Here is a 21,407-nt window from a genome sequence, read left to right on the forward strand (position 1 = left end):
CGGTTAGCATGTCCGTGTTGTAATAGAGTTTAATGTTTAACATCACAATGATGCTCATTTTCTAAGCAGGAAGTAGAAAGAAGAGCAAATGATTTGTTTTGCTTGATGCTAACGAATGGTGAATTGGCAAACAAGGGAGGGGTCTTAAGTTGACATCACTGAAACAATTTGCTTTTCCTGTTTGAACAGTACTGGTACAGAACATGCAGCACATACTCTTGTTGATCACTCCATTAGGTGCATCAGTGCAATTTAATTAAAATGAGAAGTGCACTCCACGTTTACATATCTTCATGAAACATGAAAAGTTGAAGTGATAAAGCCACATATGTGCTTGCGTTATAGTTGTAATCTGATTGTCGACTTACTAACAGACCACTCTTGCTTGGTATTTGTGAAGATGTCGTAGTAAACGGTTAAAAGACTGCCAATCAAAGTGTTTTTCTAAATTAACAACTTATTAGAGGCAGATAAACTGTTAATATTAATTCATGGTTCATTTGACTGTATTTTAGCATAAGCTTAGTCTATAAAACCCTCGAAATTACGCGTTTATTTTGCTGTGACAGGCAACTCTCGTTATTTTGCCATGAATCACACGAGAATTACAAGTAGAAATTTTGTGCTGGTGAATTTTAAGAGGACCTTAAAAAATATTCAATCACATATTGACAATATTAATGGGAAAAAAAATATAGTTGGATTATTTTTCAAAATAATTTAGCCTTTATAAATAGTAGTATTTTTTTATTTTTTTATTTATTTTAATGAATCTCTTGGATAGATGTCATTAGAATGTGCCTGTCTCACAATTTTTAACTTGAATTTTGTTGAAATTGGTCCTCTTATTGCGGCGGATCTTAAAATGAATGAATAAATAAAAATCAGCATATAATTTTATATCACCAACATTATTCTTAATGATAAATCTGTGAAAAAATGAAGTGATCATACAGCTTCCTTGCTGACCGCAGTAATGTCCTGTCAAATCAGAGATGGTTATTTTGCTACCACAAAATAAGGTCTTACATCAGCAGACTATTTGTGTGCAACTGCCAGCCCTGGAATAGTTGGCTCCTTCACCTGCGGGATCATCTGAGGTCTGCCACGAGATCAGTGCTGGCACCATTTGGGTTTACAAAAAAGTTTTTCAGTAATCACCAAATGAAGGCCCATTTACATGCTAGATCTACTTATGATGGTCTTCTTTTTGTCTGCATCTTGCATTACAATCAATGTGTCGAGGTGAAAGCGTTCACTGAGAGTTCTCATACGGTTTACACTGTCCTATAGTCTTTTAAGCATGACAGTCAATCCATGTTGCGTTCTTCTTAGGGGACACACAGCTGTGCACACAGTCTGAGTGACACTATAATGTCCTAGTTTCCGTTATCGTCTACATTGTCACGGCTGACACAGAATGACATGGCTGGCGCTGACACAGAATAATTGAGATCCCTCAAACTGGCACATAGGACTATTTTTGTCCTTCCTGTCCATGTCTAACAACTTTGTATGGCTAGATGGGTCAATCGTTTAGTCGATCGGAAGAACGGCTATCGCTTTTATACAAGCCGTGACTACAGTGTTTTAACCATTTTTATTGTTTTTTTTTTCTCTTTTTTTTTTTCTTTGCTTTGGATAACTACGCAAATGACGCAATGCACTACAGGGAGCTGGATTGCTTTTGTTTGTGCGTATCAAAACGCACGTGCCGTCGCAGACATGACGCCTTGTGCCGTGATTGGTTTACTAGTAGGCGTGGTTTACGGTAATTGTTTAGGGAATAATATACCAAAGAATAATTCATCTGGATTATCTTAAAAACAAATCTGAGTATTGGGCCTTTGCTGTGAATGGCGGAGGAGAGGAAAAATGAATCCTGATTCAATTGTATGTATTTGTACATATACCGCTTTATGCTGTTCTGAGGTACTGTTCATATCTGGATGTAGCGTGACGTCTGAGTTGATGTCAGTTTGATCTTCAGACCTAAGTAGTTGAGATTAAATTAACAGCTGGTCATTAGGCCATTCAATTTTTGACGGAATTGATGAACAGATGAAAGAAATTAAACTACATGTGGTCTTCTTCCTGTTTACTAGTATGTTCTAGTGCCCATTATGAAAAGGGAGCCTTGCATTGTGTTGTAACTTGTGACACATTTGTATGCATGGAAATGATTTTTGATTTTTATTTTTATTTTTTTTTAAGTGTGAACACAAACAGAGCCAGGGAGGAAACGGGCATCGTTTACAAACCCAACAACTCCTTCCAGTCAGAGAAATGGAGCAATAGGTGTGAATACACAGTTTGAGTTGCACAAAAAGTTAAAGGCAGGCGGCAGAGTCATTTTTGGAAGGAAGGCTATCTTATTAATATTTGACAGGGAGGATGTCCTGATGTTAAAATAAATTATATACAATTCTGAAAAACAAATTCAATGTAGGCTGCTATCAGATCGTTAATTCAGTTAGTGTTGTGTTCTTTCCACCCACAGAAAGGCTGTTGTGTACTGTGTGTTCCTGTGCACTGCAGCTGAAAGTCCTAGCATTTCTATTCATGGGCCATTTGATCAAAGATCAGCCCTGCACTTGCAGAAGAAAATCTTGACATGCAAAAATTGCACAGCATTTTGTAGAGATAGACCGATAATCGGTCGGGCCGATAATCGGGGCCGATATTTGACATATTGGTACATATCGGTATCGGTCTGTTTTATTAATCTGACGGCCGATATGAGCGATCCATTTAAAACTCCGTCTTTTCGCTTCGAATGCAGCCCAGAGCGTCTCTGTCTGTTATGGAGTCCAACTCCAGCAATGTAACGCCCATAGCAGCATTTGATTGGTTAGCCGTGCAAGAGCCAGAACCAATCAGTAGTGTATGCCTGTATCACAGTAGCCGGTCACACACGCACCCACGGACACAACGCGACAGACACATGCTTCGAAGGTAAGTTAAAAGAGAAGAGACTCCGCCGATCGTTTCACCATGATAAGCTAAACACATTGAATTATGTTGTGTATTAAATGCACTATATGAATGGAGCTGCATTGCCTTGCATTGAATCCCCGCTAGCTAACAGTGGTGTGTTCAGCTTAGCATGTAGGCTAACACCCAGTAGCTAATTCGCTACTTGAACTACTCGGGGAGGGAATCACACACATTTTCACTTAATTAAGTAAATAATGTTTGTTAGAAAGGTTCCAAATATTAACAGTTGTCATTATTATATTGTCTAGTTCCATGTTAAGAGTAGAGTAATGTCATTATATTTACCTCTCGTGACGCACACATTGCATTCTGGGTCACGTCCACTACTTGTTGCATAGCGGTTATTATGCAGTGAGATGCCACAGTGACACTAAATAGCGTTTAGTTACTTTATATTGTGTTTATTTGTCGCACTGGTTTGCCATTGTGTGCCTTAAGCTTCGACGTCGATTTGATTGACAGCTCGTTGTGCACCTCGTTAAAGTCCGCTCCGTAACAAATTAAGTGTCTCAAACACCGTTTAACTACACGAACGTGTTGTGTTCTCTTCCGTATGTTTGGCATTAGTAGAGAAGTGCACTAAAGTATAGTGTGCTTATTTGCTCGTTTTGTCTCTCTTTTCACGTCATGTCTGCCGTCAGTTGGGACATTATCCTCTCAATGGATGCCACTAATATGTAACATCTACGGCCGTAGTCGGCTGCAATTAATGTTCAGTGATGTAATTTCGTTACGTGCCTCATACTTTGAATAATGAGCTCATGTTTGGTGTGTTGTATAACTTTCTCGTGTGTTAGTAACTATTCATGTGGACAGCTAAGATAGTGCTTGTTAATGTGAATTAGCAATGTTGCAGCCCAGTTATTATTTAGACAAGTACATCTGTGCCATTAAGTGATACAGTACAGTACAGTAGTGAGAGAATAGTGTGCCCATATACACACACGTGTCTATAAGTGTAAAACACATTAAACAGCAGAAAGTGGCAGCGGTCCACCGCAACAATGTCTGTTTAACCAAGTTATTTTTACTACTATTATAACCAAGTTATTTTACTCTACCTTTTTCTGCGTTGATTGGGGCATCCTAAGTGGCACTAAACTACATGATGAAGTGTCTTTTGACAGTTCTCTTGTAGAGAGGAGTAGCATGATATTGCTGTTCTCGATTTAAGATCCTTAGCTTATCAAAACTGTCTATATGGTAACAATAACAATAATTATAATAAGGTCTACAAGAACTGTATGGTGTTCAGGGATGAATAGTTTTTCTCATGGAATTTTTTTTATTTTTTTTTGCTGTAGTAATAAGTAATGCCACAGCTGATGCACATTTTGAATGACAGGGTTCCTCCTATTACTTCAAAATATAAAAATATAACATTTATAGAATAAAACTACAAGTATCCCAAATGCTATAAAAGGTAATGTCACATTGGCCCCCACATTTAACTCCCCCCGCCACCAACGTCTTATTGCAGATAGAAGGATGTAAAATGAAAAGTGCAGTGTGAGAATCCATTGTAAAGAACGGTTAGGGTTTGCATTATTCAAAAATTTGGTGCCAACATTTTAACTTTTACTGCAAATGAATATCGGCTTCAAATATCGGTTATCTGCCTCCTTGACTACCGATAATCGGAATCGGTATCGGCCCTGAAAAAAGCATATCGGTCTATCTCTAGCATTTTGTATAGTATAGTTGTATTTTGTCCAAATTTAATTTGGAAGTGCCCACTCTGACTATCATCAAAACGCTTAATGGAGATGAAGAATTGAGAGGACATGAACAGTCCTGCTCTGCAATGAACTCATTCTCATTTTGTGTGCGTACTACTAACATTTTTTTTTTTTTGTAATACCATATTGCTTTTGGAGGAAGTTTAAAAAAAAAAAGGGGAAGTAAAAGCCAAAATTTTCTTAACAATAATATGTTGCCTGTGCCTCCACTAGTTAAAACACGGCAATCTGATTAATGTTGTGTTTGTGAAATATGAGTTAAGGAGCAAAATCCACTCGTTTTTATCTATCTCAGGGGGCTGCCATTTTGTTACTTGCTGTTGACTGAAAGTGACATCACAGTTGCTCACTTAATGACCAATCATGGCTCACCTCTTTTCCGAAGCTGAGTCATGATTGGTCCAAGCAACTGTGATGTCATTTTCGCTGGACAGTAAGTGGCAAAATGGCCGCTCCCTGAGATGGATAAGAATGAGTGGAATTTGCTACTAAAGGCAATACTAATCAGAACGCCATGTTTAGACTAGTGGGGGCACGTGCATCATATTAATGTAAAGAAGATTTTTTAGTTGACTGTAAAAAAGCTGGTATTTCTTGAACTATGTTTTCATTGTCCACCCACTCAGGAAATGGCCTTTGTCAATACCTTGCATTATTTTGCTTGTAAAGAGATACTCATGTAAACATCTAAATCTAACCTTTGCTGTCTGGTTGTAGGTGGTTTGTATCCGGTAACATGGTGTAGCTTAGCCTTCAGTGAAGCAGCAGCACTTGCACTGAGTCAGGATGTCCAGTAGCTCTGGCTACCCCCCTAGCCAGGGGAGCTTCAGCAGCGAGCAGAGCCGCTACCCATCCCATTCTGTCCAGTACACATTCAGCGGCACACGCCACCAACAAGTAAGAATGTTTTGCTTATGTTATTTTCTATATTGAGGTGTACTTTTTGACATCGAGTTGTGTCTTATGGACTATTAATATCTGTTTTTCTTGTATTTATGTATCTAATATATATATATATATTTTTTTGGTCATATCACCCAGCCGTAAATCCATCCAAATTTCCCTCCCTTCATCATTATGTTTTGTGTTGGGTGCATTACCTACGTGACTAGAGTTACTACTGATTTTGAATACGCTACATTTAACTCCAGCACTCTGCTATTATAGGTTTGCTTAAATAAAGTGAGTATTGGACATGGGTGCCAGCTTTTTGGAGACCTGATTTCCTCGTATCTTAGTTCCACAGAAAGTTTCAGTGGTTCATTTCTGGGCATTTGCATTGTTTGCTTAGATCTGGAACAAAAGTGGAGTTTGGTAATATTTCCTGTAACTGCGTTTGCTTGTTCAGGTTTTTGTGGAGGTCATGGCATGCTTATAATTGTTACGTGTTCTTTTGAGTTTATTTTTGATGATAAACTGCTGAATAAATTATAATTTGCACCATGTTGTAGAAAAAGGCTATGGTCATTTAACTTTTTTTTTTTTTTTTAGAACACTGTATAAATGTGTATTTATTCTTTTTTAGAGGGAGACCAACCATTGAGTGGGGATTTTCATGTACACAGTTTCTAGTTTATGTGTACAGGAAGTCTGTTGCAACCTACAAACATGGAAGTGAGATGAGGTCATACCAGCTGTTAGCTCATTCGCAGTATCAATAGTTGTCTCTTTCCGCATCCATTCTGTCAGAAATCATTATTTATTAGGGGGGTTTTTTAACAACATGGTCTGACTTAACGTCATAAAAGACTTTTGGACAGACACACTGTTTGAAATGTGATAAAAACAAAATTTGTCCCAAGTTGTTTTCAAATGAAGTTGTATTAAGTAGGCAAAGGTAATGCATGTTAAAAAATGTTTGTGAGAGCCTTGTGTGTTGCTTTCAGGATTTTGCCGTCCCAGATTATCGAACTCACATGCAGGATCCGCAGGGTCGACGAAGACCGTCTTTACTGTCTGAATTCCACCCTGGGACTGAAAGGTAAGGGTGACTCCTCCTGATATAGCTCACCTGTTGGATCAGTAGAGCGTTCATGTACCAAATGTATGCTTTAAAAAAAAAAAATCTTTTCTGTAGGCCTCCGGAGAGACGACATGGTTACGAACAACAGTTCCACTCCATCACAACTCAGGCTGAACATGAGGCACTGGAGACTAAGCGCCCACGTATGGAGTCTATTTCGGAGGCCCACATCAGCCGTACCTCTTCTTCTGCCGGGGGTATTCTCTTGCCCATGCACCATACACTACAGGATAGCCTCAGAGCCACTGTAGAGGTGAAAAAGGTAAGATATTTTGCTATTCACCAAGCTTGTGAACTGTTTCTCGTGTTGACTGTGGAGATTTGTATTTTATTTATTTATTTTTTCCTAATTGGTGAAATTTTTTTGCAGCTGCAAGTTGTGCAACAACATTTATTTTTATTGTGTTCAGATGGTGTAGTGGCAGTGTATGCTTAAAATAAAAGAGGGAAAAAAGTGAAAGCACACTAAAAATTATGGCTAGCATTACTTGTGTCATTTCAAACAATTTCTTTATAATTCTGCAATTGCATTGCACAGCTTTTATATCTTTTTATATCTAATATCTTTGTGAAGTTGATCTATTTTTCTCCCCCCCCCAGGAGTCGCCATTCACTGTGAAAGTGGAATGCCCTTCACCAGCAGGACCTACGTTGCACCTTGGGGAAGAGCATGACACGTCTCCTTCCAAACTGTCCAAGGAGGAGCTGATCCAGAGTATGGACCGTGTGGACAGAGAGATTGCTAAAGTGGAGCAGCAGATTTTCAAGCTGAAGAAAAAGCAAGTTAGTTGTCCAGTTGGATTTATTGTGGAGATATATATATATATATATATATATATATATATATATATATATATATATATATATATATATATATATATAACTTAAAGTTATGTCATTCGTGTTTTTTTTTTGTTTTGTTTTTTTGGTGGAGTGCGGTTAATGTAGTAAAAGTACTATTGGTATCGGTACTTGGTATCGGTAACTTCTCAGGAGTTAATACTCATACTGGTATTGGTCTGAATAAATGTAGTATCAAACATCCCAAACAATAACAGTTTATAATGGCTTTGAAAGCAGACATAGATACATAATACATACATGATATTGAGGTAACTTAGCAAGTGATTCAAGCAACTTTTTGAAAAAAGTTCTTGAATCATATGTGTCAAAATTGCAAGTTTTAGGCTTCGTAAAGTTAATTCAGATCACATGTTGAAAGTTTTCTTTTAAATTAATTGTATCAATGTAGATTTTCCGTTGTACACTACGTATTCGAGTTTGAGAGCGCTAAAATATTTAAATATTTTCAGTAAAAAAAAGGTGATGTAATCTGTATTTGTATTTACATCTGCACATTATTGTTGTTGTTATTATTATTCCTTTTCATTATTTATTGCCAACTATATTTGTAATAAGCAACAGGAATGTGCGTACGTTACTGAAATTACAGCCAGGTCCTGGAAAGATTAGTTGTTTTTTTTTAATCCATTTTGTCGCTGTTTAGTCCTGCTGTCTGTCTGACATTTCCTTCATTTGTTCAGAATATGTTTTTTTTTCTGTGAGAGGATACATTTAAGTATAAATGTTCAGGGGTTTATTTGGTTGAGGCACTTCAGGAACTCCTAATCTCAACCCCGTGACCTGGCCGTGTACATAACCTTTAGTTTGTAAACATTGGCCAACCAAACATTCACCAGTCCAACTCGTCTCGAATCGTCAACATGACCTCAACGGCAGAGTTTTTGTGTTTTTATACATGAACCAGCATGCGAGAGTAATCTGATTATGCCTGCATGTTTCACTCTTATCAGAGGTTACGATCATATCACAGCAGGACAGATGGAAAATCAACTCCATTTGGGGCCTGAATAAAAAAAATAAATAAATAAGGCAGCTGCATGTATTGGTCTTGTCTTATTCTGTGTACAGTACTTTTCTTAACTTGATGTTTTATTTTCGCTGTTGTTTCCTAGCAACAACTGGAGGAGGAAGCAGCAAAGCCTGTGGAGCCAGAAAAGCCAGTGACCCCTCCCCCAGTGGAACACAAGCACCGCAGCATAGTCCAAATCATCTATGATGAGAACAGAGTGAGTTGTCTGTTTTGAATACCAAGACGTATTAGCAACAAGCATCAACTCCCCACAGGATTGACCTTTGTGAACTGACTCTGCGGCAAATTGTGCACACCAGCACGCCTTCTGCATTTCATCAACAAACATTATGACATTACAGCGAAAAGCCCTTTTGTCAGTCTTAGCTTTTCGTGTTCATTTATTTAAGTTAGCTTTTGTTTTGAATTAGGAAGTTTTAAAATAAAGTGCACTGACAGACTTTTCTGCGTTTGAGCTGATCAAGGGGAAAGGTTACTATAGTTCATGTGTGACACATAATGTTGCAGGAAGACACACCTTCCTTCCCTGTCTTTAACCCTTTAGGCTGCTCATGTCCAGAGCGTTTAGTTTTTTTTTGTCCCAGATCTTAGCATTTTAGTTCCACAACATTTATTTAAAATTCTATTTGAAAATAGAAATTAAAAAATGACTATTTTACTTGAATTTCTTTTGCCTTAACTTCACATGCCTTTATGCCACAGTGAACCCTCGTTTATCGCTGACCCCACCCGTGATAGGTGCAAATCTGTGATCCAGAGAGACCATATTTAAAAAAAATTAAATAATAATAATTAAATAACTAGTTTACCAGGAATTCCCCCACAAGATTTAAACACATTTACATTTATTAAAACACATTTTAAAGTATACATTATCACTTGATCCCATTCTCTTGCTGTGAAAAAAGTGCAAATTTGCGATTTAGTGGGGATTCACTGTATTTCTGTTTATCTGACCATTTACAGCAGAGGTGTCCAAACTTTTTCATTTGAAGGCAACATATAGAAAATCAGAAGGACGCAAGGGCCACATAATGTTATGAAGAGAAATTGTTTAGTCCTAAAAATTGTAAAAATAATGTATTTATGCTTTCGCATATTTCGAAAAATGCCACAGCCATGGGAGCGACGTCATCTAAAGGTGCTTTTCTATTGGCTGTTGCTAGATGACGTCACTTCCATGTGACATACTTTCAAATGTCAAAATCACACCAAAGACTAACAGAAAGTACATTTTTGCTATTTTTTAAATATAATATGTAATTTCAGTTAGTTTTCGGTTTTTAAAAAGCACGTTTGCTTTTATTTTATTTCGTTAACAAAATTGTTTTTTAGAATTTTAGTTTTAGTTATTTCGTTAGTTTTAGTTAACTAAAATAACCTTTAAGAGCACCTGTGTTTTTCGACACCCTCCCTTCTTACTTTGACCATCTCCAAACATTTTTGTTTTTATTATACTTGAACTAAGTCAAATGCCATTTTTAGCATATGTCGCGGGCCGCAAATGTCCCCCGGGCCGTAGTTTGGACACCACTGATTTACAGTATTTTCCCTATTTTCTAGAAAAAAGCTGAAGAGGCGCATAAAATACTGGAAGGTCTTGGTCCCAAGGTTGAATTGGTATGGCCCTAAATGATTTGTAGTACATTTTGTAATTCTTAACTCATTAGTAATTTAGAAATGACTGCATTTGAATCTTTAATGCTGTCTTTCTCTACTGCCTAGCCCCTGTACAATCAACCATCAGACACAAAAGTTTACCATGACAACATTAAAACGTGAGTATCCTCAATTGTACGTTACAAACCTCCGGGTCTTTATTGTTACAAAAGAAATACAGTTCATCTATTGTTTATTAGAGAAGGAATTATCTCAGCTGATGAAAGCGTTAAGCTCAGTGTGATAAAATTCATGTGGCCATTCAGTGCAATTGGATTTGTCCAGTCACCTGATTGATTTGGCTAATAGGGATGGTAAAAGAAAGTGAAAGACTTAGATGTGACTGTTGGGTATCTGATTTAAAAACAAACAAACAAAAAAAACTTTGTACCACAACAGTGGCCCATCTGACTCTGCCTTTCAACAACACATTCGCCACAATGTCCCTTGCAGGCCATGCTTTTGGGATGATTTCTTATTAATTAATTATTGGATATTGAGTATTTATAGCCTTATCTACCCAATATAATTTTTATGAGCACACTTGCTGAATAAAGATTTTTTTTTTTTTGCTTCACTTTCCCTTCTTTGTCTAATTATGTTGACACAAAAGGTTATGGTGATATTTTCAAACAATAATGAATGTGTTGTTTCTCTATAGCAATCAAGTCATGAGGAAGAAGCTGATTCTGTTTTTTAAGAGGCGGAATCATGCTCGTAAACAAAGGGTAAGTGTTTCTGCTTTTGTTAAGCATTTTGGAAAGTCCAGGGGTTTGGTAACCGTGGATAATTTTTGCATCACAAATGTTTGTTGGATGACTTTTTGTGCTCCAACTTGTTCTCGTAAGAACTTTTGCTGTTTCCAATAAACGGTAATGCAATTATATCAGAAAGCCATCACATGGAGGACCTTTTCTCAACAGCTGCACTCAAATGTTTTAGTGAACATCACCTCCTTCCAGCCTTTTAGAGTCTCAGCAATTGTGGAGAGCTTATGGCCTCATGCCAAGAGGAAAGAGAGTTGTTTGTCTCTGGCTCTAGTGTGGAAATGTTGGGAGCATTGTCCTTCCAGGTCCAAATTTCTTTGCATGTCTTTAACAGTCAAGCCTGTGGAAATTATTTTACGTTTCGTGTAAAATGGGATTTATGTCATTTGCATATCATCACAATCTTTTTTTTTAAAATCTATGCTTTTGGTCAGTCCACACTTGTGGGTGTCATTTTTATGAATTATTGATCATTATAAAGTTTTGACTCTCTTTTGATGGTCCAATGTTAATGTTTGAAAAAACATGGCTTTTTTGGGGTCTTCTGAAAAGTGACGGTAGAAGGTTTGGCCCAACGCAAGCGGTATATTATTTTGTCAGGACAGAGAGCTCGTATAAAATGTTAAAGAAGTATTTTAAAATTCTTTTCTGGTGCCGTATGAGAAAAGGCTTGTATATAAAAAGAGCCGCACAAACTTTAAACATGTTCTTAACTTACGTTTTTTTATTTTTTTTTATTTTTATTTTTTTTAAGAGCCAGTAGTGGGCGTCAGTCTGTTCACAGATAATCATGATGACAATCCACTCTCATTCGTTATTTTAAGTTTATAGTGTTTGTCTTGATTTTTTTTTTCCATCTTGTTGCTTCATACAATGGTTCACTACGCGTACTGTATTAATTAAGTCAATTAGGTTGCCCTTGTTTGCATTCTTTGCTATTTTACTTCTCAGTAATTTTAGCAAATTTTGATGTTGCCGCTGCTTTAAAACAGCATTTTTTCCCCCTTCCACGAGCTTTTCTACCTACATGTGCATTATTTTTTTTTTTATTACCTTACTCACAATGTACAAAAATGTTAACCATGCTCTTGGCTTGGCTCGGCTCAATCCATCGTCTGATCTTCTTTTAAGGCCTGCGGCTCAGTATTTGATTGGTTCTCATGCTGTCTCCTCAGGAACAGAAGATCTGCCAACGCTACGACCAGCTGATGGAAGCTTGGGAAAAAAAGGTGGAGCGCCTTGAGAACAACCCCAGGCGCAAAGCCAAGGAGAGCAGGACACGGGAGTACTATGAAAGGCAATTCCCTGAGATCCGGAAGCAGAGAGAGCAGCAGGAGCGCTTCCAGAGGTGAAAAAGCTTTATATACACCGTAAACTTTAACAATACACCATTGCTGTGGTACAGTGTTAATTTTTGCCAAAGGAACTATCTGGGGCTTTGTACCCGTTTGCCTCCAGGCTTCCCCTCCCTACACTGTCTGTTCACAAGAAAAGGGTGGAGTTGTTTTCATACTGAGTGAAGCACATAATTGGCTTTGGGAATACAAATTACTGTACTCCTGTAAATTTGATTGATTGTAATGGTTGCCACGTCCCACACACTTAAATAAAACAATCTCCCCTATGTAGTTAATAAAAAATGACATGGAACACAGGACTCAACTAAAACAATAATTGAACGGGCATGAAATTAGATTTTCGAACAGTCCTCTTATGTCAAGTTCTTACAAAGCTTTAATCACAGCCAGATGACTTTCCTCCTTTGACTACGATGGGGTTCCATGTGTAAAATCAACAAGTGTTCTGCAAGAACCAAATATAAAAATGTAATTTACCTCATTATATGCCTCTTCTTTTACTAGGGTTGGTCAGAGAGGAACAGGTCTCTCTGCAACAATCGCTAGAAGCGAGCATGAGATTTCTGAAATTATTGATGGCCTCTCTGAGCAAGAAGTGAGTAATTTCATGATCTATATCCCTTATGCATGCTGTTAGTTGAAATACAAACCAATAAAATGGCTTTGTATTTGCCGTTTATGTTTTTCAATGGTGATATTTGAGACTTAATATGACATGTCCATGCTTGACAGAACAACGAAAAACAGATGAGACAGCTGTCAGTCATCCCTCCAATGATGTATGACTCAGAGCAGAGGCGAGTGAAGTTCATCAACATGAACGGCTTGATGGATGACCCCATGAAGGTGTACAAAGCCCGGCAGTTCATGAATGTTTGGACTGAACACGAAAAAGAGATCTTTAAAGACAAGTGAGTTTTTGTGGTTTTATTCCAAGATGTCACAGACTGTATATACATATTGGGATTCTGGATTGTTGCTTATGTAACATTCAACATTCTTTCTGACTACTACTGAAACAATCATTGTGACAATTTTTACCCTCTACTACAATTGGCATCAGCCATTGTGGTGACAAGGTCACCCTGAGGGCTGTTAGAAAATTTTCTATTGCATAACTTTTATTTAAATTGATTTGTTCCGTCATTATCTGTGAACGGGTTCAGTAAATGATCACTTTGTCGAAATCCTGACCGGGCCTTCACTAATGGGTTCATAGCAAACCCATTAGTGAGTACATAGAACTTGAGCTATGTTGCCTTTTTGCCCTCATCAACAATGGCATCTCTTGGCAGGTTTGTCCAGCACCCGAAGAACTTTGGCCTGATTGCTTCCTATCTTGAAAGAAAGGTGAAGGAGAGACACTTAACATTAAAAAATGAGACATGAAAGGAGTCTAACCTTTTGCTTGAATAAATTAACCACTAGTGTCAGTATCATGTCTACATATGCACATGCTTTCCTTTAATTTTCAGTGTGTTGCTGACTGTGTCCTATACTATTACCTGACCAAGAAGAACAACAACTACAAGACGCTAGTGAGACGCAACTACGGTAGACGGCGGGGAAGGAACCAGGTAATCCTTTGTCAATGCTCGTGTTCCAGCATGTTGCTTGAAATTTGGTTTATGAACTGTCTATTATGTTGTTGACTATTGCAAAGCACTCATCTTCTGATTTATTTATTTTTTGTAAATAGTACTGTGCTAGTTGTGCTCCGATCAATTGGCCAATTTCCATGGAAAAGTGATCGACATATGTCGATCAATGCCTTCCATTGCCGATCACCCACAATTTGTGCTTTGCAGCCTGCAGCTTAGCATCCCACCCCCTTTCCTTGACACCACAGACGCACGCGGCAAAACAAGCATGCATGCATGCATCAACGTTTTTCTGTAATTTTCTGACATTACAGACCAAACCTGTAACTGAATCACAATATGTTTTCTGCACTGTCAATTTGAAATAAGTCAATTTTGGGGAATTTGGATAGAATGTTTTTAATTGGATTAATCAATTAAGAAAAAACTGATGAATGTGCAGCTGATTCATGTGATCGGTATCAGCCGATCTTACTCATGGATGATCGGTTTTCGAATCAGTAGCAATAACACCCTCATCAGAACAGCCCTATTATTTGCCATTTGTCGAATAATCCTTGGATAATAGCAGACAAAGCAGGTAGCATTCCAAATCTCTTGGAGACCCAGTAAAATGCAGTGAGTTTAAGTTCAGTTTGATTGAACACTTTATTTTGAAAGGGAAGAGTGATAAAAGCAAGTGCTGTAGAGTACAGGAGGAACAAGTGGAATTTAGCTGGGGGACCCTCACACAACAGAGTCAGCACTGGCTGATAATCTACTGAATGCTGCCTCTCTTGTTTTCCATTTTCTCGTCGCATGAGAGCGAACGTCCCCCCTCCCACCCTCGTATGAAGCTGCTCAGTTGGTACAGCCCAACCATCTGACAGGCCTCAAAACTCACCGGGCTGCTGTGAGTGCCAATCAAAGAGGACTGCTTGACAGGGATTACCTTGAATGACCCCGCATAGATTAGTGCATTCATGTGAGATGGCCAATTCTTCCGGCCGCTTAAGTGGCCTGATGACACGCTTTCCCGGAATATGTGCGACAGTGCCTTGGCCTGGCAGTGCCTTGGCCCCGCAGCCCTTCTAAAGAGCTCTGCTATGGCGCAGTCCTGCCCCTCTCTCACAGCTAAGGAAGCATTGGAGGTTAGAGGCACATTTACACAACCAGTAAGCTTTTTAACTTCAACAGATGAGCCTGCAGGTATGTTCATTATTTTTGAAACCACCTCAACAAACTTGGTCACTATATTTCCTGACTCCCGAGTCTTCTCGCTTTTGGCTGTTTTTTTTATTTTTATTTTGCTGTCGCAAATCATAGCAGACATCTTTGGGCTTCTTGAATGTCCAGTATAGCTATTTTTAGACGGGTTTTCTAGGAAACGTGCAGACAGGGTCCGTCGTGAAATGTTGTCATGTGCACTTGTTGCGCTATGAGTTTGAAGACCATTTCAAAAGTTATTGTAAGAGCATTGTACAGTCCCTGAGCGAAAGTCACTTCAATATTTCATCACACAAATCACTGTCACGCTCGTATTCACAGTCTACATGCTTGTGGAAGCAGACAGGCCACACCCCCGATGTGTCTAGACGCAAAAGCTGCATATTTCTGTGTGATAGTAATGAAACATGCCTAATTATCAATCATCTTGTATGACTTGTTTCTCAGTATAATCTTTCGTCCTCCAAGTTTGCCGATTGAAGTTTTCCTTTTTTCCACTCTTTTACTCTGTCCAACAAAACAAAAATTATTCTAAACTATAACAGTCAATTCAAAAAGTCAATTCAAAAACAGGACATTATTTCAAATTGACAGTAAGTGCACAAACATAAATTAATGGTTGGTGGTTTGGTCCGTAAGCTGTCAGAAAATTGGCAAAAATCTTGGTCATTGTTTTCCCCCAAAAAATGATTTGGCCACTTTTAAATTAAAAAAAGTTTCTAAACAATTGATAGATTATCAAATATATTCATCAAATAATTTGTAATCGATTAGCTGTTAATTAACTGAGTTGAGAATTGAGAATATGAATGTATTCTCATGCTCCCGTTTTTTGTTTTTGTTTTTTGTTTTTTAAATTCGGTCTTTGGTTTTCACAATAATAATAATAATGAATAATTATTGATACGGATGCTTTTAGCAAAGCAACTCCTTAAGTTAATTGGGCATCAAAATTGTTTTGTTAACAATTAATTAACAGTTAATTTTGTTAACTCATCCAGTGCCATTGACGGCTATAGACGTCAAAGATATACTTGAACTGAGATAGCAGTGAATGAGTTACTGCATATTGTCAAAAGAACATTCTTAAATTCTGCTTCTTGTGATTTCTTTTTTTTTCTTGTTAATGCATACAGTGCACAACTCTTACCATTTTGGTAGTTGCAAGAAGTGGCAGCTTCCCTACTTTGTACAAGTTATTCACCAGGGAAGACTGCCCTGACATACTTTGTCATTAAAAAAAAAAAAAAAAAAAAAAAAAAAAAAGCAAACAAGCCTTGTGAATCAGCAAAACTGAAAACATTTCAGCCTAGCTTGGAAAGGTCTTCATTTAAAAACACTGAACCACCATCTGACCACAGTGTTTCATTTCGTCTCACATCTGTGTAGAAGCCCTTTACAGAATGTTGGAGCAGAAGCAGGAATGCCACAGTTCTCAAATCACCCCCAAAGCAAACACATGAGCACGCATTGAGCCAACCAAAACAGCATCCCACTGAAGAACAAGTATTGTGAGAACATCTCAGGCTTTCAACAGATTGCAAAATATTCCTGAATTCTCACATGCCAAAACGTACAAGCTTGTTATTGACAGGAAATTAATACAGAGGTAATGTCATTGTCCACGTACATACATTAACCTTGAAACTCAGCTTGAATCAGAAGTTTTCTTTGAATAGTAAGAGGTCGTGATGTAAAACCCAAACACTGTTTGATGATATGAATCTATGCTGCGTCATTTGACTTTTAAGATACAAGTACCGAACTATTCAAATTCAATATAGCTGACACAAGGCTCCTAAACATGGTTAAGTCAGTTCTTTTGACTAATAGTCGGCGTACAGACAATGGCAAATGCAAGTGATACAAATCATACTGTAGGTGCACACCCCCCATTATCGCAACATTTTTTACCTTCAACTCTTGTTGTAATGGAAACACAAATCCCGCTGTGCTCGTATGACGCACACACAACTGAGCAACCAGCATTTTAGTGTTCGTGGGTGAAACGCTAGTGTGGGCATAAACACTGAATGAGAAGGAAAGAGAATAATACATCTTAAACTCTTTTGAATAATTCATGACATCCACTGAGTGCATGAAGGTATTGACAACAGAAGTGTTGTCTGACTGGTGAGTTTGTTAAGATGTTCTTGTTTTTCTTGTGAAAGAAAATTAGAAGATGTGATGGTAGGGAGATGAATTAATTCTGAGCAATGCATTCGCCATAAGAAGGCAGACTATTTATTATTTTAGTAACCAAAATAAACGCATTATCTATACTACAATTTTTGTTTTGGTTTGCAGCAGATAACACGTCCTGCACAAGAAGAGAAGTCCGAAGATAAAAACGAAGAGGACAAATCGGAGAAGTCCGAGAAAAAAGAAGACGAGGAAAAAAAGGACGAGGAAGAGAAAGATGAAAAGGAGGAGTCAAGGTGATTTGTGAAAATAGTACATTTGTCCCTGTGCTAAAAATTCCAGAAAGTAACACTATCTTAATAATACCCCAGTTGAAAGGGAAAGTTGAGTTCTTAAGTGGTCTAGTCTTTGTCTGAAACAACAAATATGCATAAGTATCTTACTTTCTGGTCTGTTTGTGCGCAACAGCAAAAATATACTTTAAAATGGCTGATATTCTGCCTCAATACAAGCAGCCTGAGCAAAGGGTATACAGCACATGGATGACTGCTGCATAAAGTAGCACTGAAGGGAGGTGTGGAATTCTTGGACTGTTGAGCCCAAATGTCAACCAGGTTCAACTATTAAACAGTTTGAAACAACTATTTTTGAGTTAGGCTTGCTGACACAGAGCTAATACACTATCATTTCTTGAGGCTAACACTTTAAAAAATCAAGTGGGGCGAGTATGATAGGGCGGTTTGGGGGTGGCGTGTAATATTTGAGTGGATGTTATACTTTAGAAATTACAGTAATTCTCACGTTTTGCAAATTTTTTAAAGTGCTTATCTGGAAATGTTTATGTTCATAGTACATTCATTCATTCTTGGTTTTATTTTCTGGTGAGTCTCTAATATACATATATGTTGTGGGTTTGAGAGGGGACGGCACAGGGCCTGTATTTTGCTGAGTCAACTTTCTTTCCAAGCAGTCCTTAAAGCTGTTTTTTCCTCCTTGAAAACCACAGGGACATTGGCAAGGACAAAGACAAGTGTGACGGTGGGGAGGACGAGGACGGAAAAGAGCAAAACACGCCGCGTGGCAGGAAGACCGCCAACAGCCAGGGCCGACGTAAGGGAAGGATCACCACACGCTCCATGGCCAATGAGGCTGCCACTATGGCGGCGGAGGAAGCGCCTCCCCCTGCTTCAGAGGCTGCCGTGCCAGATCCTCCACAGCTCCCTAAATCCGATACAGCTCAGAAGCCCATAAAGGAACCGACAAAACCGCCGACTCCAGTAGCTTCACTGGATACAAAAGGTGAACACATTTTATAGCGGTATGATTCTCTGGAGCAAAAGTAACTAGTGAGAAAAAACATCCACATGTCATCATTGGGTGTTCATGATGAAGTGACAGATCCTTTTCATTTTTATTATATTTATGATAAAAGTCACGTGTACAAAATCTACAATAATGACAGCCGAGGTTAGTCGGCATCCTATGCAGAAAGTTAGGCAGCTGTATTTTCTGGAAAAGTCAACCCCAAAATTTTCTTTACACTTTTGTAAAATCCACCCATAATTATACATTTCAGGGGGCAGACATTTTGCCACTTGCTGTCGACTGAAAATGACATCACAGTTGCTCTGGCAACGACCAATCACGGCTCAGCTTGCGAATGTCACATGTTCAAACTCAGGAAACAGGTGAGCTGTGATTGGTTGTTACCTGAGCCCTGAGCAACTGTGATGGCCTTTTCAGTTGACAAGTGGCAAAATGGCCGCACACTGCGATGGATAAAAATGGGTGGATTTTGCTGCTTAATTCATATTCCACAAACACAATATTAATCAGAATGCTGTGTTTAGACTAGCGGACTTGCATAGAACATATCACTGAATATAATTTTTTTGGGGTTGACTTCCCTTTTAAGTAAACAGGTCGACATACTGAATATCAGTCAGTGTTGTCTATCCATCACCATGGCAGCGCGCTGCTTGAGCTGTTGTTATGGTACTCGGTCACACTTCTACAATTTCACCCTCACAAGCACGTCACTCCAACAGTGGCTGCTTAGGTTCTCAGGTAACCAAGCCCTTATCTGTTAATCTTGTTTTGGCACTAATCTGTATCATCTGTTCAATGTTTTGTAAGTACGTCTCTTGACACCCGCTCCCCCACTGTCTGCTGAGCGCTACATCTTGTAATGTTATGCAAGGTTTGTCCTATTATGTGATTAATTAACGCACAAGCTTGACCTCTGACAGTGTTCTGCGTGTGAAGGGCTGTCCCCTGTAATCTCTCTCAGTGATTAACTCGTTCACTCCCAGACATTTTCACTGTTGTTTTCCTGGATTTTGGCTAATTTTGCAAGGCCTTCTTTTGCTAAAACATGGAACCGACCAAAAGAAAAATTAGAGTCTCTTCTTTCATCTGGGAAAAAAGTACATTTGTATTGGTTTCCATTTTGCAGCAATTAGCATTAGAATATAGCTACTTTTCATCATTATTCACAAACCTGTTGAAAACACTGGGGAAAAGGGCTTGATGCAGAATGGCCCTGGCTGATCTCTTATACTCTACTGCCACCTGCTGGTCATTTTTTGTAATAAGTACGGTTACTTTAAGCGACCTCTTCAGGTCAGAAGCTGCATTATGTATGTATCTATGCTCTGCTATAAAAAAAAATGTATAAATACGTTTTTGGGACCATGGCAATATTTAAAATGGAACATATTTGTGGGAGCAAATGAGTTAATTTGGGGCTTTTATGTTGTTGCTTGCTTCCGCTTCAGCAACTACAGCGACCCTAATGTTGCTAAAAGGAAGCTTTAAGTCAGACGAGCTCAAGAAGCGATTTCTGTGGTGGCACGTCAGTTCACATTTTTATTTGAAGTTGTAGTGGAGGGGGGAGGGTGCACTCGACTCTTACTCTTGAGGTGAGACGATATGCTGTAGGCAGAAACCCAGCCTGTTTTTATAGCTCGACTCAATGGCCACCCAGCAGAGCCTGTCACGGGGAGAACATGTGAGTTTTGCCACTGGAGGCCGAAGCAAAGCCAAGTAGACTTGCATGTGACTCACGTAACTCAGTGCAAGGTAGGGAGACTTCGATTGGAGCCATCCAAGCAAATGATAATTGATAATTGAGGAGGGGGCAAGCGCACTGTACATGCCAAGGGTTTATCTGCTTCTATATTGGTCCAAATGTTTACACAATTTCAGTGAGACCGAGCCAGAGTTCACTTTCAATGCTAGCGGCTCACTTCTGTGAATTGTGTGTATATACACTCATGCATATGCGCGTTTGTTTGCAAGGCTGGTGGGGGTGAGTGGGGGGGCGTGACGAACTATGCAGCCATGTCAAGGCAAGTAGGAGTGTGTATCAGTCTGATGTGTGTTTGTATGACATACAAGGCTTGGGACAGCGTGGCTGTTCTGTCTTTTAGCCTCCATCCAAGGCCATTTCCCAAAGTCTCTGCTGTCTGGCACTACATCATCTGACTAAGGACCTCCCCTTGTGGATTATAGAGGCGGATGGCTTTTTTTGAACTCTAGGGAAAAGGGGGACTGGAGTGGAGGGGGGAGAGCGAGAATGTGAGTGTGCGAGGTGGGGAATGACCTAGCGCGACAGCGGGAGCTAGCAGGAGTAGGTCTCAGCAGCTTGTGAATGTAAACAGATTATTAGATTAGAGGCCATGAGAAGAAGGCGGCTGGAAAGAGGACAGCCTCTCTGTCTGCTTCTCTCTCACTCTTTTTTTGCACGCTCACTCTCTCGCTCTCTCTCTCTCTCCGCTGCACCCGTACTCTCCCCTCTATTTCTCTTGTCAGTGCTAATGGGGCTGGGTCTCTGCTTTCTGATTTAGCTGGTGCTGGTGAAACTGGAGAAACTTCTCGCTGGACCGAGGAGGAAATGGAGGTCGCCAAAAAAGGTAAAGCTCTGATAATTTACTTCTTTTTTTTTTTTCTTTTTTTTATCTCAGTCTTTCACCTCTCTGAGTTTCTTTCTGTGGCCTTCTGTGTTCCTTGTATTTCCTCT

The 21,407-nt window shown here is 38.9% G+C and overlaps 1 protein-coding gene across 6 annotated transcripts in view; it reads left to right on the forward strand.

The window, feature by feature from the left end:
- Positions 1-21,407, forward strand: part of ncor1 (nuclear receptor corepressor 1) — a 41,594-nt gene that overhangs the window by 751 nt on the left and 19,436 nt on the right. For 5 of the 6 annotated variants that reach the window (XM_077505124.1, XM_077505127.1, XM_077505128.1 and 2 more), the window contains exons 2-17: positions 5,454-5,633; positions 6,623-6,717; positions 6,814-7,021; positions 7,360-7,542; positions 8,736-8,849; positions 10,217-10,273; positions 10,379-10,431; positions 10,974-11,040; positions 12,255-12,427; positions 12,942-13,032; positions 13,170-13,348; positions 13,733-13,787; positions 13,913-14,014; positions 17,552-17,682; positions 18,393-18,685; positions 21,235-21,300. In XM_077505124.1, the coding sequence (XP_077361250.1) occupies positions 5,523-5,633; positions 6,623-6,717; positions 6,814-7,021; positions 7,360-7,542; positions 8,736-8,849; positions 10,217-10,273; positions 10,379-10,431; positions 10,974-11,040; positions 12,255-12,427; positions 12,942-13,032; positions 13,170-13,348; positions 13,733-13,787; positions 13,913-14,014; positions 17,552-17,682; positions 18,393-18,685; positions 21,235-21,300 (1,978 nt within the window). In that variant the 5' untranslated portion in view covers positions 5,454-5,522. The remainder of the gene's footprint in view (positions 1-5,453; positions 5,634-6,622; positions 6,718-6,813; positions 7,022-7,359; positions 7,543-8,735; positions 8,850-10,216; positions 10,274-10,378; positions 10,432-10,973; positions 11,041-12,254; positions 12,428-12,941; positions 13,033-13,169; positions 13,349-13,732; positions 13,788-13,912; positions 14,015-17,551; positions 17,683-18,392; positions 18,686-21,234; positions 21,301-21,407) is intronic. The other variant, XM_077505125.1, reaches the window with a different exon arrangement.

Source organism: Festucalex cinctus, chromosome 18, assembly GCF_051991245.1.
Source record: "Festucalex cinctus isolate MCC-2025b chromosome 18, RoL_Fcin_1.0, whole genome shotgun sequence".
Taxonomy (NCBI): Eukaryota; Metazoa; Chordata; class Actinopteri; order Syngnathiformes; family Syngnathidae; genus Festucalex; species Festucalex cinctus.